Raw genomic sequence first — 17999 nt, forward strand, 5'->3', positions numbered from 1 at the left:
GCTCTGGTTACCTCTCGCTTGGATTACTGCAATGCTCTCTACATGGGGCTCCCCTTGAAGAGCACCCGGAGGCTCCAGTTAGTCCAGAATGCAGCTGCGCGGGTGATAGAGGGAGCCGTTCGTGGCTCCCGTGTAACACCGCTCCTGCGCAGACTGCACTGGCTACCTGTGGTCTTTCAGGTGCACTTCAAGGTTTTGGTTACTACCTTCAAAGCGCTCCATGGCTTAGGACTGGGTTACTTACGGGACTGCCTACTGCTACCGATTACCTCCCACCGACCCGTCCGCTCTCACAGAGAGGGACTCCTCAGGGTGCCGTGCGCCAAACAATGTCGGCTGGCGGCCCCCAGGGGAAGAACCTTCTCTGTGGGGGCTCCCACCCTCTGGAATGAACTTCCCCCAGGACTACGACAACTACCTGACCTTCGGACCTTTCACTGCGAGTTGAAGACCCACCTATTTATTCACGCAGGACTGGCATAGAAATTTTTAAATAAATTTTTAGCAGTTTTAATATTTTGATTTAATTTGGGGTTTTTATGTTCGTAATAGTTTTAATCTGGCCTGATGTTTAATAAGATTTTTATAATTGTTTTTATTATGTACATTGTATTATTTTTTATCATGGCTGTGAACCGCCCTGAGTCCTTCGGGAGAAGGGCGGTATAAAATCTAAATAAACTAAACTAAACTAAACTAAACTAAACTTACAAGTCTGTTCCGGTACCTGTAGCTGGTTTAGCTTAGTTAGAAGAATATCTGGAATGATGGTATTGAATGCTGAACTAAAGTCTACAAAAAGGACCCCTGCATAGGTCTTTGGAGACTCAAGATGTTGTGGGATGTAGTGCAGAGCCATATTAACAGCATCATCTGTTGATCTATTTGCTCGGTATGCAAATTGCAAGGGGTCTAACAGCGGATCCGTGATGGTTTTCAAGTAGGAAAGCACTAGCCTTTCAAAGGTTTTCATGACTACAGATGTTAAGGCAACTGGTCTGTAGTCATTCAATTCCTTGATGGTGGGCTTCTTCGGCACTGGGATGATGGTAGAGCGTTTGAAGCAAGAAGGAACATAGCACATCTCTAGTGATTTATTGAAAATATGGGTGAAGATGGTGGCCAATTGGTCAGCACAGACTTTTAAGCAAGAAGGAGTTATCTTGTCTGGGCCTGGAGCTTTTCCTGGCTTTTGTCTGTGAAATAGGTCCTATATTATCTCTATAATGCTCTCTCAACAGTTAGAGAGTGGCAAGCCTGCAGTAATACTAAATTCCTTTACTAGCAAATCTAAAAGCTAAGAAAAGAATAGACAATAAAAAATGGCTACACATATGTCATCTTTAGAGTTGACACTGGTTTGTAATTGGCTCTGTCTGAAAGTACATGCGTAGTTTGGCATATTTTCAGGAACCTGATTTTACTGTAGACAGATGTTTTGAGAACACTGGCTCTTGTATATAGGAAACCTGATGTCTGGATTGTGTATTTGTTATGAGAACCTTCCCCTCTTCCCCTTACAATGCATCTTTGCCCATTACAGAGGCACCCATTTTTCTTGTTGGGAGAAAATTGGTTGTAATTCCATTCAGTTTTATTCCTGTCGGATTTATTAGTAGCTAGATATTCCCAGGGCAAGAATATAAAAAAATGTAAAAAAAATGTAAAACAGGCAATCTCCAGTTAGCAAATAAGTATTGGAAAAGAAGGCCTTTATGCAGAGAGAAATGTGGGAAGAGAATGTGCTAAAGTTGAACCTAATAGCTATAAATTTGGAAGTCAAGCTTAATGGTTCAGTGGAAAATTTCTGAAATGAAGCTAGATCAAGATTTCTCATAAAAACCTAAAGAGGAGATAAAAAAACCAAAATCAAATGTGTAAGATAGTAACTAAATGCAAGGTTAAAAAAGGGAACTGTTAAATTCTGCTCTAAAAGCACTGGAATGATTGCTGCTTAAGGAGTTTTTTCAGGTTATTTCTGCTTATGCACAGCTGCTACAGAGATGACACCAATGGAAGTGTGTGCTATGCACTGAGCCTTCCAGAAAATATAGTTGCCTTAGTACTTTAAGGAATGGTACTTCATAAAATACCTTGCAAATGTCTTGCAGAATTCCTCTGTTTAATGCAGAATCTATGCCAGATAGTCCTGGACTTATGACCACAATTGAGTCCAAAATTTATTTGGCGACAGTCGTTATGTGGGTTTTGCTTAATTTTATGATTTTTCTTGCCACAGTTGTTAAATGAATCACTGCAGTCTTAAATAACATGGTTGTTAAGTGAATCTGGCTTTCCCATTGACTTTTCCTGGTCAGAAGGTTGCAAAAGGTGATGATGTGATCCTATAAATATGAACCTGTGGCCAAGCATCTGAATTTTGGTCACATGACCATGGGGATGCTGCAACGGTAGTGTGAAAAACGGTCATAAGTCACTTTTTTCAGTACCATTGTAACTTTGAATGGGTCACTAAATGAACTGTTGTAATTCAAGGACTACCTCTACTTTAAAATATCTGGACTTCCAGGATTCCCCCCAGTCAGCAAGTCCACTCATACTGGCTGGAGAATTCTGAAAGTCCACACATCCTAAAGTTCCCAAGGTTGAGAGACAGTATGCTAGGCCCAGAATTTTTCTTCCACAATCATGGCCTGTAATTTTTCCTGCCTGTAAGGTGTGTGAAGATTCTTTCACCTTTTCTCCTGTGCGTTTGTTTGAACAATCAATTTTTCCTTCTATACTGCAGTGGTTTTTAAATTGTTGGACCCAATTACCCTTTTTCTCAGGCTTAAATAATGTCATTACCCACACAAAACCTTTAGACTCAAGTTGTTTTACACAAACCTCTGGGCAGTAGCAGAACCAAATTGATCCTTTGACTAACAAACAAATACAAATTGCTCCATTACCTCCAGGATATGCCTAAATTAAGAACCATGACTATAGAACAAGAGGCTATATACCTTGCCTGCCCAGGCTGCCCACTTGAATATAATAGTAAAACCTGATTCCATAAATTTAATTAGATGTGAGTCAGTTGATTTATTTTCTTCATTTTCTTTATTTTTAAAAAAATCAACATTACATATTATATTACTGATATTCTATCCTAAATATTTGTGACAAATATGTATTGCTTTTATAAGGTTCTACATTTTGTACAACTTATATATGGAAAATATTTCATGTGTCAATCACATTTCTAATTTAGGAATATTTATTTATTTATTGTATTTATGTGCTGCCTATCTTGTCTAGAGGCTATTCTACATAATTCTAATACATGAGATTATTATAAGATACATCACATGCTATTTTTCTTTCAAAATCTGGTTTTAGGAATTAGAATGTTTTCAAAGATTTGTGAATGAACATCCCCCTTTTGATGTTGTGATCGATGGCCTCAATGTTGCCAAGACAAGCCCTCTAAATCCTTCATCTAAAACTGTAAGTACTGTTTTGCTTTAAGAAATCGTATGTGTTTTTGTTCTGAATGTCTACATTTATATTTCATTGCTTAAGGTAGAAATTAGGTAAAACAAAGAGAAAAGAGAATCTCCTTTAGGTGGATATATTTTTTCCAAACTAGGGAATGTTTTTTGTCCTCATAACCTGCTTAGGAACTTTTAATAATGGCTGGTGATACTTTATGCTCAGTTTTGCTTTTTTTTTTTTAGTTAGTTAGTTAGAAGGAGGTTTAGGGTGTTTAAACCCTTCATTCTCTCTTCAAAATGAGAGGATCATCTCAATTTTTGGGGGGAGGGATTCAGGATTTTTAAAGAGTTTTGAAAAAGACTTAAATCAGCCATTTCATCTCACATGATTGTATTATTGATTAGATTATGAGGTTGCCCACCTTCAAGAAGATTCTGGGCATCTGACAATATTTAAACTAATACATAATTTTAACAACAACATTTTTTTTAATTTACATTTATATCCCGCCCTTCTCCGAAGACTCAGGGCGGCTTACAGTGTGTAAGGCAACATGACTTCCCAGACAAATCATATAAATAACATTCAGAAAAATTTACCAGGTACTCCACAAGCATGTTCACCCCAAGCTTGGGAAGAGATTTTTGGATGATTTGAAGAGTGGGAACTATATGTATCTCTGGGAGTTGTTGTTCTGAAGACAGTTGCTACAAGAGAGACAAGATGCTTCCTCATTCTTGCAAGATGGCAATATTAAAGGTACCCAGAGCATATCCACTCAGCCTGATGGAACCAGACAGGCAGAAGCAATTACAGAAAAGCTGTCACTCAAATAATCAGACGCTAAGCTATGAAAAAGTGTTTATGTGACTTGTGACTTGCAAAGCAGTGATGACAAGAGTGTAAATGAAGTGCACATTACTACCCCATGCATTTTGAACCTCCTGTAGCTTCCAGACGTACAGCATATTGCAGTAGTCCAACCATAAGGTGATTAAGGCATGATTAACCATCTGAAGGGGTGCAACTGTTGCACATGGTAGATCGATGTACTTAAAGTTGCTCTTTAACAGTGGCTGAGTCCAGGAGGACCTCAAATTGCACACTGGTTTTAATTGGAGAATTGGTCAGCTCAGGACTGATATGTACAATTAAGTATCTTCAGCATTTGGCTAATACTAGACCCTGAACTGACAGATTATTTCATCCAGCAGTTCCATATAGATGTTATACAGAAGGGGCAAGAATGTTGAGTCTGTGGCACATCACATGTGAGGGGTTGTGGGCATGACCTCTCCTCCTTGTCAATGTTGACTAAAAATGACGATTGAAGGAGATGAATCACTACAGCATGGTGCCCATTACTCCCAACCCTTACATCTTAAATGGATATGGATGGTAATATAGAAGTTTATTGATGGTTGCTGAAAGGAGGAGCACAAAAATGAAAACATCACTCTCATCCTGGTTCTCCCAAAGGTTATCAGCAAGCATGACTAATAGTCTCTCAATACTGTAGTGACCCGGGCCTGAAATCCAACTGAATCAGGTCCAGATAATATACTTCCTCCAAGACTGCACAACCGCTCTCTGACTTTTTTCTCAATAATCTTCCCTGTAAAGGGAAAGTTAGAGATGAGACAATAACTCCCCAGAATGGAAGGGTTCTGTGATGGTCTCTTGAGAAAGCAGCATACCACTGTCTGCAGTCTTTCTCTGTCTGCAGAGAAAACCTCTTCTCTCAGAGTTGCTGGCACTATTACAAGGATCTAATCACAAGCTATCTTGACAATCCAGGAGATACCTGGATCTCACACAATTCAGAGGACCAGTTCCTCAAGATTCAGAGAGTCAAGCTCATCTAGATATCAATAACACCAAGCAATTCATCTGAACCTATCCAATTAGAATCCAACTGATAGAATACCAGCAGTTTTGTCCACCATATAGCATGAATACTCACAGTGGCCTTTTAGATGTTCCTTGGACCTGTCCCTCCCCAGAAAGGTATGGGTCACCTTAAACAGGGCTGCTGGTGGAAACAATGGGGTGGGCATGGCCAGCTCAACGTCATTCGTATTGGAGGCGCCTGTGGTGGCCTGAGTGCTCTGCCAGCAAAAACGGGCTCCCAAGCTCCGTTTTTGGCTGCGATGGTCTCCTGCAACCCTCTGCAGTGAAAATGGAGCCCGGGAGGGCCACCTGCTCCATTTTCATTGGCAGAGACACCGCGGGCCGGTCCTTTGCGGTTTCCAGGGTGGCCCCACAGCCCAGATCTAAGGACCCCGCAGGCCAGTTCCGGCCCCAGGGCCTTGAATTTGACACCCCTGATCTATTATATACATTTTTGTTTGTTTTAAATATTTGTATAGCCTGTTGTTCAACATCTTCAAAGCAGTTTGCGAGTAATACCTGCAATCATAATAAAATCATCATAAATAATGTTTTTAGAAAGAAAAATGCAACCATTTCAGAGATCCCTTCCCTTGAGACAGCTGATAGTGATTCTTTACGATACAAAAGAAAAAATCTGGCTAATTAGCTCTCTGGGTAGTATTACACTGGACTGTAAAGTAATGGCTCTTTCAGGGTTGGGAGGTTCAAGAGTTAAAGGAAGTTCTGAATTGGTCTTTGCTTGCTTGCTGTTCAGATACACTTTTGTAGTGCTTGGTCTTGACCTTGTTTAGGCTGGGAAGGTCAAATCTCCCTACAGTTTGAGTTCATGTCCTTCTAATTTCTTGATGGTGATTCCAGTATTTGGGGATGTTTATGATCCGTTAATCTACCAGTATTTATTGTGATTATATTTACACTATATATTATATACAAACACACGCAAACAAAAATGATAGATAGATAGATAGATAGATAGATAGATAGATAGATAGATAGATAGATAGATAGATAGATAGATAGATACCCAATTTAGTCTAGAGCCCTGATATTCCTGGAAGTCTTCCATAGCAATTGCACTTAGATTTATATACCGCTTCCCAGTGCTTTATAGCCCTCTCTAAATAGTTTACAGTCTCAGCATATTGCCCCCAACAATGTGAGTCCTCATTTTCCCCAACAATCAGCCCCCTCCATCCAGGTACTAATGAGGCTGATACTGTTTATTTCTGAGACTGGACAAGGTTTCAGCCAGATGTTGCCACCTTGTGAGACTTAAAGCATATTATTTAAAACCATCACCATGGCTGAGTTAAAGTGCTATCTTCCCCATCCTTGAATTGGCAGAAAGCAAGAAATCTGTGTTTCTTGTTGCTGATTCCTCTCCTGCCTCTATTGCATCTGTTTTGACTCACTGCTAATTGATGTTATGCTGATTTTGCAAACCAGCCTTGGATAAAATGATTGGTTGATTCCTCTGGCTTTGCTCTCCTCCTCCTGCTCATGACCCAGCAGTTGGAAAAACATCCGGCAATCATGATGCTGCAGCAGGAGTGGGGTAGATCCAGCTGTAGGACTGCCTGTGTTTACGCTTCTTCATGTTTCCTTCCTCCTACAGATCCCATTGTATCACAAACTGATTACCACCACCCCGCAAATAAAAAAAAACCCCAACGCACAAAATAGATTGAAGATGCAAAAAAGCATTTTTAGCTTGAGATTCCTCCATTCTGTTGCATAAATGTGAGGGGATTGGGTTGCTGTTTCATATTTTCAATGTTCTAAACCAATAATGGCCAAAAATTAAACCAATTATAATACTGCTGATTAAGCAATGTAACCCTATTGTGCAATTCTGAGAATTTATCAGCATTGTGCTGTTACATCCAGTTTTTTAGGGAAACAACAGCAGAATGGTGACAAATGGGCTGATCAGGGAGCAGTGGGGAGGAAGCATTAATCTGACATGGTCAGTACATTTTGTTCTGCTTTTTGGATCAAACCCACTATGGGTTAACGTGACTAAAAACAACAAATTTTACCAATCTTGCAGTTTCATTCATGCTCAGTGGGGAAAACAATACATTAACACTGGTATAACTAAGGATAGCTCAAGGCTATCTTACGCATAGGCTCAGGATGTGATTGAAACTTCATATGGGAATATGAGAGGAAAAGAATGTTACCAGATCGTATTTGAAAGAGTGCAGAGAAGAAAGAGTGCAGAGAAGAGCAACAAAGATGATTAGGGGACTGGAGGCTAAAACATATGGAGAACGGTTGCAGGAACTCGGTATGTCTAGTTTAATAAAAAGAAGGACTAGGGGAGACATGATAGCTCTGTTCCAATATCTCAGGGGTTGCCACAAAGAAGAGGGAGTCGGGCTGTTCTCCAAAGCACCTGAAGGTAGAACAAGAAGCAATGGGTAGAAACTAATCAAGGAGAGAAGCAACTTAGAACTAAGGAGAAATTTCCTGACAGTTAGAACAATTAATCAGTGGAACAACTTGCCTGCAGAAGTTGTGAATGCTCCAACACTGGAAATTTTTAAGAAAATGTTGGATAACCATTTGTCTGAAATGGTGTAGGGTTTCCTGCCAGGGCAGGGGGTTGGACTAGAAGATCTCCAAGGTCCCTTCCAATTCTGTTATTATTATTATTATTTTATTTACACAAAATGACAGTATACACAGCAAACGAGATAACTATGCCGGAATTCATATCACAGATCACTAGTCGAACACTTTCCAAGCATTTAGGACTGCATGTTGTATCGGCGAATTATGCAAGCAGAACCCAGTAAGGTGGCCTTCTGCAGCTGACCAATGGTGATCTTGTCAGTGCCAATTGCTTTTAAGTGCTTGCCTAGGTCTTTAGGCACAGCTCCCAGTGTGCCGAGTACCACTGGAACCACCTGCACTGGTTTATGCCAGAGTCTCTGCAATTCGATTCTCAAATCTTGATATCTGGTGACTTTTTCAAGTTGTTTCTCATCAATTCTGCTGTCACCAGGTATAGCAATGTCGACTATCCACACTTTTTTCTTTTTCACAATCGTGATATCCGGGGTATTGTGTTCCAAAACTTTATCAGTCTGTATTCGGAAAACCCACAGTAGTTTTGTATGCTCATTTTCAATCACTTTTTCAGGCTTATGATCCCACCAGTTCTTTGCTACAGGCAGATGGTAGTTGTGACACAAGTTCCAGTGGACCATCTGAGTGATTGTGTTGTGACGTTGTTTGTAGTCAGTCTGAGCTATTGTCTTACAACAGCTCAATATGCGATCAATGGTTTCATCTGCTTCTTTGCAGAGTCTGCATTTGGGATCATAAGCAGATTTTTCTATTCTGGCTTTGATTACATTTCTTCTAATGGCTTGTTCTTGGGCCGCAAGAATTAGGCCTTCTGTTGCTTTCTTCAATGTTCCGTTGGTTAGCCATAACCAGGTCTTTTCCTTATCTACTTTTCCTTGGATCTTTTCAAGGAACTGTCCATGCGGTGCTTTGTTACACCAGCTGTCAGCTCGAGCTTGCATCACTGTTTTCCTATATTGATACTTGGTTTGCTGTACTTTTAGCAGCTTCCTCTTGTTGACCTCCATCAAAGCTGGTTCAACACTGTCTTTCACATAATCTGCCAGAGCATGTTTCTCTTCTTCAACTGTCTGCTTCACTTGCAAAAGTCCTCTGCTGCCTACCTTTCTGGGCAAAAATATAGCCTGTCAACGTCACTATGCGGGTGCAGCGCATAGTGCATGGTCATCAGTTTTCTTGTTTTCCTATGCAGGCTGTCCAGCTCTGCCTATGTCCAGTTTATAATTCCAGCAGTATATGTGATAACAGGTATGGCCCAGCTGTTTATAGCCTTGACGGTGTTATTGCCATTCAATTTACTTTTTAAAAGTTTCCTCACCCTTTGTGTGTATTCTTTGCTGACCACATTTTTCACTTGCCCATGCTTGATATTGTCCAGCTGCAGTATGCCCAGGTATTTGTAGGCTTCAGGTTGGTTGCACTTGATGGTTTGTCCATTGGGCATTTCAATTCCATCACTTTCTACGATCTTCCCTTTCTTCAGTGCCACTGTGGCACATTTGTCCAGACCAAACTCCATGCTGATGTCAGTGCTGAAAACTCGAACTGTATTGGTCAGTGACTGGATTTCAATTTCTGATTTTCCGTATAGCTTCAGGTCATCCATGTACAGCAGGTGAGAGATTTTCTGTGAATTTTTAGCAGTTTGATAACCCAGGTTAGTTTTCTGTAAAATTTTTGACAGGGGGATCACAGCAATGATGAACAGATGATGATGATGATGATGTTGATGATTACGATTACCATGATAGCTGCAGATAGAGAAAGTTGTTTATTTAGTGACATTGCAACTGAAATTATCAGGACATAAGTGAAAAAATAAAATATTTTTCACTTACTTAAAATATTTTGTTTTATTTTCACATAATGACAGTTATGTACTTTCTTAATTTTACTTAGATAAAACCTATCCCTCTACTACTCAACCTCTGCTATATGTCATTCTCATAATTCTATACAGCGTAGGTTTAGAAAAATTGTTCAGGTGGACCTCACTTTATGACTGTCTTGTTTAGCAACCATTCAAACTTAGTGGTGCTGAAAAAAACAACTTTATGACAGTCCTTGCACTTACGACCATGCATCCCCATGAGGAACATTTAAAGAATCTGGGCATATTTAACCTAGAGGGAAAAAAAACTAAAGGGAACTATGATAGTAGTCTTTATGGAGTTTGTGAACCCTTTTGAATTTTTAGAACTTCTACATGAGTGTGAATTAAAGTGTGATCTGTTCTCCATGCAAGTCCTAAAACTAAATAAACAGCACCCCTTTAAACAAATACATGTTTCAGATTCCTCTGCATCATTTTTATAGGATTAAGGTCAGAATTTTGACTTGGCCTTTCCAAAACATTAACTTCCCAGAATATTACACACTTTGCTCTTGGTGTGATCTTGGCTAATCGACTCCCTCCTGGGAGGTTAAACCCTGGTTTTGAATTGCCTCCATTTCCACACAATCTGTCTTTCTGAAATAATCCTTTGTTCAAGCCATGACATACAACCTGTGTTGTGAAGATTTGACTTGGATAATGCATATCTAGTATTCTGCTTGTAAAGCAGGATCTCCCACGCTCAAATCTGATTGTTACCCCATTGATTGAAATATTGATTTTTTGCTCATAGCAGAAACTTAAGCAAATTACTGAATTGGTAGGTCTTGGGCTCTATCTAATTCCATACAAAAAAAAATACTATTATGGACTTGTGGGGTACCTTTGACCTTATCTAGAAATGGCTTGAGTAAACTGCCATGTTGTTGGAAGTGCAACGAGATTAATACATCATTAATCTCACATGCTTGAGTAGTCTGTTATTGTTTCTTTTTTGAAGGAAGATGTTGTATGCGTTAAGTCAGTTGTGACATAAGGTATTCTCATATTTTTTGAAGTATTCCTGTTGGATGGAAACTGACATCTGGACAATGAAAATTGATTGTCTGATAATTAAACGGCTTTCCTTTCAACACTGGAAGGCTAAATGAATGGCTCCAATGATGGGTCCAAGAAAATAAATTAGCTATGGATGATGGTAATGAAATTTCCAAAAATGAAAACATTATTGAAATGCTTATGTAGAGTTTTTGTATATATACACATATCCATGAGTGTAGGTTTGCATGCTTTTGCCTTTTTATCTTAATAACTTCCATCTCTTTTTTCTTTTTTCTTTTTGGGTATGCAATTAATAAAAGCAATTTAAACAATTTACAAAATATAAATATCTTGGGGGGGGGGGCGGTTGAGATTTTTTACTGAGCCTAATGAAAAGTCTGCCAATGCAGCAGTAGCCTATTGAGAAGAGGAAATTAAAGAAAAGAAGGATTTTTTTTTCTCCCTTCAATAAACTGAAGTGTCTTCCTTGTGGTTTCACAGACTGGTAGTCAAGAAAAATGGCAGCTCTCTGTTGGGGAGCAAAAAATAGGGCGAACTGGAAAAATACATTTTGTCACTTTGTTCTGCTGCTGCCACAGGTGGTTTTTGAGGTAGAGAGAATATGTTTGAGGTACAAAGAACACTGGAGGTTTTTAAGAAGAAATTGGACAATCATTTGTCTGAAATGGTGTAGGATTTCCTGTTTGAGCAGAGAGTTGGACTAAAAGACTCTTCTCTTCCAGCTGTGTTATTCTGTTCTGTTGTTCTATTAAATGAGCACTGGGGGATAGAAATCCTTCAGTTTCTTGCTCCCTTCCTAGATCAGGGGTCTCCAACCTTGGTCCCTTTAAGACTTGTGGACTTCAACTCCCAGAGTTCCTTAGCCAGCTTTGCTGGCTGAGGGACTCTGGGAATTGAAGTCCACAAGTCTTAAAGGGACCAAGGTTGGAGACCCCTGTCCTGGATGGGCTGTGATACCAGGATTACGTTCAGCTGCAAGAAAAATGACCGGCAGAAGCTGCAGAGCCTTGGGTCTATGTGATAAAAAACAGAATATACTAATATGAAGAGGAATAGCTGACATAGAGTGCCAGTTAGGGAGAACTCATACACTTCATCTCAGGAGTTCTCATAAATTAACACTTTCATATAAGGAAGCAGATGCTGTTCTGCACCTTTTTTTGCAATATTGGAAAGACTCTGCTAAATTCTTAGGAGAAACTCAATTGCTCAATGTTTAGTTGGCTGCTACAGCAACCAAACTATGTTCTCACTTGTACAAAGCAAGTTTCTTCCTGGTTTGATCAGGGAATTTAAAAAATGACTCATGCACTGCAAAAAAAAAAAAGTCTCTATTTCTTTTCCTTCTTAGATGAGGCATTTTCTTCTACATCTTTTGCACATTAACATTTAGCTCAGCAAGTTGGGAATTTCCTTCTATTTTCTATCATTCCATAATCCTGCAGCAGCCTTTCATTATTAACAATAAAACTGATGTGGGATAATCTCTGGAAGGGGTTTTAGGAGAAAAAAATTAAATATGAATGAGGATAGGGAGGAAAGGAAAGAGTGGATTCTGATAAATAGGATAGGAATTGGATTTTTCCCCCCATAATGGGCATAGCCAGTCATAAAATATCCAGTTCAAAGAAAAGCTTCCTCTCCAGGGTGCAGTTTTCCATCCCAGTAGGACCTTTGTGGGGTCAAGGCATTCATGCAAAGAAATACGGTAGACAGTGCTGGCTATGAAGATTCTTAGTCATCCAGCTCAGGGTGGTCCCAACAGTGTTTTTTGAAAAAAGCATTTTGGGGTAGACAGTGCTTTTGATTTGCACCATGCCAGCTTTATATTTACATTTTTAATTAAAATAATATTTTAAGATAAGTTTCTGGCCAAAGTTTCCTTTAGTTTTATGTTGATTTAGCATTCTCGAATTGTCCTTTATTCAAGGAGAAAATAATCTGTAAATTTGGGAAGCCTTTAATTACTTCTGAAAATTAACAGAAAAACATGATATTTACATAGAAATGCCATAGTTATTTAATGTGTAAATATAAGCCTTGTCTTCACTTCTTGGGGAAAAGTCCAGATGTATGAAGCTCTGGATAAACTGTACAGATTTGATACTGAGTGCAAACTTTGTATGAAGTTTCTACTTTGTCCAGAGTACATAATGGTGTATTAGCATAAATAATGATTTAATATGGATTGCTTATTTGAGTAAGCGGTTTTTGGTATAATATCAAATATTTAGAACAGGAAGTCTCTTTCAAATTGGAAAAATTGAGTTTGTTTTCTTTGGCATTAGCAGGTCTATACGACTGGAAGCATCATTAAAGTATTTATGAATTGAAAATGCTCAGGAATTATCTTTATTTGTTATTGTCATTAGAACAGTTGTAAAACCAATGTTCCCGTAGCAATCCATTCCCTTGTGTTTTAAAGAGAGCTTTGGAGACAAAACCAGGAAATAAATTGAGAAATGTGGTTTCTCAAATGTGATTATAGCTCAATTTAAAAAATGTTGATGGATATAATTTTAGTCAAGTTTGCTACTCATGCATTGGACACATTAATTGAGTAGCCTTTACATGTTCAGTAGGTGGCGGCACCTAGCCATTTTTAGTTGATTTTAGAAAAGATGAGTTGGTCTGTACTAGGAAATCCCAGAACTGTGGATTAAAAAACTGGGTGGGGGCATGTTATAGTAAATCACTTCTGCATTGATGCTAAGAAAACCATATAGAAGTGTCCATGTAGACACCAAAAGTCATTAGGTGTAGTCCTCAGATTACCATGGCAATTGGGATATCAGGATTGCCATCTCTAAGTGATGCAAGTCTAAACTGCAACATGACATGACCCACATCACTTAGCAACAATAATCCTGGCAATATACCTTTTGAATTCAGATATATTTGGAAGACATTCCTCATTTTTCCATACCTGTTTCCATACCTCTGTGTTGTTACACTGCTTCATTAACTTCCCTGAAATTCTTCGTTAAGTTTCTTCCCAAAATTTCTGCCTTTCTTGGCCATGGCTTCATTTCTCTTGGCAATTTCTACTTTATTCTAACATCCACTTTGTTTTCTTCTCTTTCTTGTGTTCAAGATAATTAGTCTTAATCAGATATGAAAAAGTATTCAATTAGTATATTTATATGAAAGGAGGAGTAATTGTTTCCCCAATAATTTACCTTTGGAATAGAAGGATCAATAGATTTACTAAAAATATGGAGCAAAACCTTTCCCCCCGCTAATCTTTCCTTTATGGACAGGGGTCATATGCAGAGTCAAGTTCTTTTTAAGGACCAATGGCAGTACTCAAGTGTACTGATTTTTTACTTACAGTATTTATTTAGACTGGTATGCTTCGAGATGGAAAGGTTACTGAGTTCATTCTGCATATCTACATTTTTTTCATATGTAAGCAATGCTCTCTTCTTAACATTCACACGTTTCAACATCCTCCTACTTCTTCCTAGCTGTAAAATGTCACAGTTGATTGCTGCAAGACTTTCTTACTAGTTAAATCTTCCACTGGAAATTTTGTAGGTAATTCACTCTTCCTCATCTTTTTCCACTCTGCGTGGTGATTCTCACTTCATCTTGTACTTCAGATACTTTGCTGAAATGCAGATTGGCTGCATTTTTTGGTATTCAGAATCTAATTGTGATTTTGTGCTAGTACAAAGCTGATCTTCTTGCATATGTTGCCATTTGTACCTCTTACGTTCCTGGTGATTGGAGTCTTTCTGAACACTATAGAATAAGATGCAGAGTATTTTATGAGATATTGCAGGGAATTCTGTGTATAATTATAAATGTTTCCCAATAACGCAAAATCCCTAGTGAATATAGCTTGCTATTTTTAGTCATCTGTGGAATGAACTAATGTTGTTATAAGATACAATTTATTGTACAGCTTTTGAGTCAAATAGAACTAGTTTTATGTTGGAATATATTTAATAGATATTTGTATTTTAAATATAATAATTATGTAAATTATCTACATAATTGTGTACATTACATACATAACATTATACGAGGATTGAGCTGCATCCAAATTTGGAATTTATTTGGCCCTAATGCTCTTAATGAAATCTTCATTTTAAAAAATGCAGTGGATGAAGGAAGATTGGTTAATATTTACAAAATACAAATAGTTCTCAATTTACAACTATTTGAAATTATGACAGTGCTAAACGAAGGGGTTTGTGTCCTCTGCTTAAAGTTATGGCCAGCAAGCCAGCTGTCATATGATGAAAATTTTGCCGTTCGATGATCCATCTACCCTTACATCCAACTTCAGAGGCGCTGCAATTCTCCCCCACCTGCTTATATCTCCCCTCCCCCCAAAAAAACTTTGGATTTTTTTTTTTTGAGCTTACTGCAAGCCTCCTACAAGCACAATATATTTAATATTTTGCATATCAGCACCACAGTCACAACAAGGGGAATCTTTCCATCCCCACTGATACAGGGCAGAGGCAGTGACAGAATGGAAATGACACAAAACAGGTTTTAAGATTACAGCATCAGGAGTTTTGTCATTGTATATAAAACCACGAGCACTGTACTTTAGAAAATGCAAATGGGAAGTATATGTTCTCATTTTGTTTAGTACTTAAATTGGAGAGCATCTGATGAAATTTATGCAGGTTTAAAATGAGTCAAGGAAATTTCATTTTTCCTTTACACAAAGCACCTTTGCTTGGTCATATTCCTATTATATTGGTTAATAGTAGCCAACATTATAAATTGATTTTAAAAATGAAGAAAATGAGAATATCAACAAATATTCCTTTCTATTTCTTGAGATATCACTTAATCTTTATGTAGTCCAAATAAAGTCTGACTACTGGAAAATTAATCTGATTCTATTAATCTATTGTATTAGGAAAAGCTTACCTTTGCTCAAAAGTAATTATGTAAGAAAAATCTAGTATTAGGCTGCAATCCTGTAATGTACTCATTTTTGGGAGACCTCTGAGCAAAGGTCATGGAATCCAGTAGATTAAAATGTGGGTACAGGCACAAATCGTGGTTGTTACTGTACTAACTTCCTTTCATTTCAAAGGTTTTTTGGGATAGGAGGTGCCTTCAAGTCAGTCTTCACTTCTGATGACAGCCAGGTTTCATAGCAAGATTTCAGAAGTGCTTTGCCATTGTCTGCTTCTGAAGGCTGAGAGAGAGAGAGATTGGCCCAACATCACCCAGCTGGCTTTGGACCTAAAGTGGGACTGGAATTTATGGTCTCTTAGTTTCCAACCTTGGCAATTAATTTATTATCTAAGTATCAGAGGGACTGCTGAATCTTGTTCTTCCCATTCCCCTACCTACGCTTGACATCTATGTATAAAATTTGACTTAAAAGGTAGAATTTTGTAGCTGTATATTATTGTATATGGGTGTACTTTACAAGCATGTTTGTAAAGACAAAGAGTAGGTGAGAAGTCAGCCTGATTCCTCTCTACTTGGATAATAAACGTTTTCCTTGTTTTCTCTTTTGTGACAAGACACCCTTCTCTAAAGAATGAGATAAGACTAACATTTCCCAACAATTGAAGAAGAGTTTGTTTGGCATCTGGTGAAACTCTGGACAATAGAGACAGCCCAAATGCTTGGTAGGATTGTTCCTGAGCAGTCTCTCCCCATTAGTGGATCCCAAGGGATCCCTTGGTTTACTGAGGAACTCTGAGAAATTTACTAGATCCGTGAGAAATATAATAGATCCACCCGTGATTTAGTATCTCTCTGTGGGCACGCGAGCCGTCGCCCCAGCTCAGCTCCACTGTGCATGCGTATGCGCTCCTGCCAGCCAGCTGGTTTTCAGGTCTCTGCAGCATATGCGTGAGGGGTGGGACACATGTACAGGGGCTGCATGCGCATTGCATTTTGGGGATTCAGGCACACACATTTGCACGTACGCGCTTTGGACACTCAGTCCAGAAAAGGTTAGATATCACTGTACTAGATAAAAAGACTCTTGAAGAGAAATAAATAAATATGACCAACATGTAAACACACTGAAGTATAAGCCTAATCTATGGTATAACAGTGAGGAAACAAAATTACTGTTTTAGTCTGTTGCATCTGTAAAATCACCAAGTAGTGATATTTTTTTTGTTCCAATTGCTGCTTTTTTCAATTTTAAATGGGGAGGAATTTGGCTATATACTGCTGATTTAGCTGCTACTTATATATTCTGATAACTGCCTTCCTGATTGTGGAACATTAGACTACACATTTAATAAACTAAATGGGAAATTCCCTGAACTCAGTTGGAGTTGTTCAGAATAAATATACATTCGCTAATTTCAATTTCCTTCAAGTTCAGTGAGTTTTTGCTCATTCAGTTACATTTTTTAAATGATTCTGACTAGATGTGTGGCATTCTGAGTGTGGGCAACTTAATTTTTCCTAGATGTCACTAATGAACTGGATTGTTTCAATGTTCCCTAGCTTGTGGATAATGCCACCTGCCAAACTAATTTTCAGTAGGATCAAATGTTTGTTTTAAGGCATTCTGATGGTGAAATGTTCCCAATTAATGTAATAATAGTTACTTTTATCTTGTGATTTCATTACAGCTCTAAAATGGGCTTCTGAGGATGTAGCTAGAAGGTGTATGTCACTGTTGTCACAAATCTCTACTGCTCTAATTCCATTAGTAGCTACAGTAGTGGCCAAAATTGTGGAAACCTTTTAGAAAAAGTGTATTTTCTAAAACTAGCTAATAACACCACTATTTTTTGGAGTACCCTGTTTTCCCCAAAATAAGACATCCCCTGATAATAAGCCCAATCGGGCTTTTGAGTACATGGCAATAAGGCCAAGCACTTATTTCAGGGTTCAAAAAAATATAAGACAGGGTCTTATTTTCGGGAAAACAAGGTAGTAGCATAAAAGTATATATCAATGGAAAGATAATTTTATTAAGAATGTAATGAAATAACATTTATGAAGGATTTGCTATTAGAATAGCAGTTACGATATAAAGAAGAAAAGTGAAATACATAGAAAAAATGAGATATACAAAAATTATCACCAGGTCAGTTAATAGTTGGGTAACCTTTAGCATGAATTACGGCCTTACAAAGTCTTCCCATGGAGTAAACCAAGTCTTTTAGTTCAGTTGTTAAAATGTGAAACAAAGATTGAATGATTGCTTCTATTAACTGGGTTTTATTGG

The 17999-nt window shown here is 38.2% G+C and overlaps 1 protein-coding gene across 1 annotated transcript in view; it reads left to right on the top strand.

The window, feature by feature from the left end:
* PRORP (protein only RNase P catalytic subunit) overlaps window positions 1-17999 on the top strand; it is a 57895-nt gene that overhangs the window by 29412 nt on the left and 10484 nt on the right. Inside the window, exon 5 of the mRNA XM_058162254.1 lies at window positions 3343-3450. Within this exon, the coding sequence (XP_058018237.1) occupies window positions 3343-3450 (108 nt within the window). The remainder of the gene's footprint in view (window positions 1-3342; window positions 3451-17999) is intronic.

Source organism: Ahaetulla prasina, chromosome 1 (genome assembly GCF_028640845.1).
Source record: "Ahaetulla prasina isolate Xishuangbanna chromosome 1, ASM2864084v1, whole genome shotgun sequence".
NCBI classification, from domain to species: domain Eukaryota; kingdom Metazoa; phylum Chordata; class Lepidosauria; order Squamata; family Colubridae; genus Ahaetulla; species Ahaetulla prasina.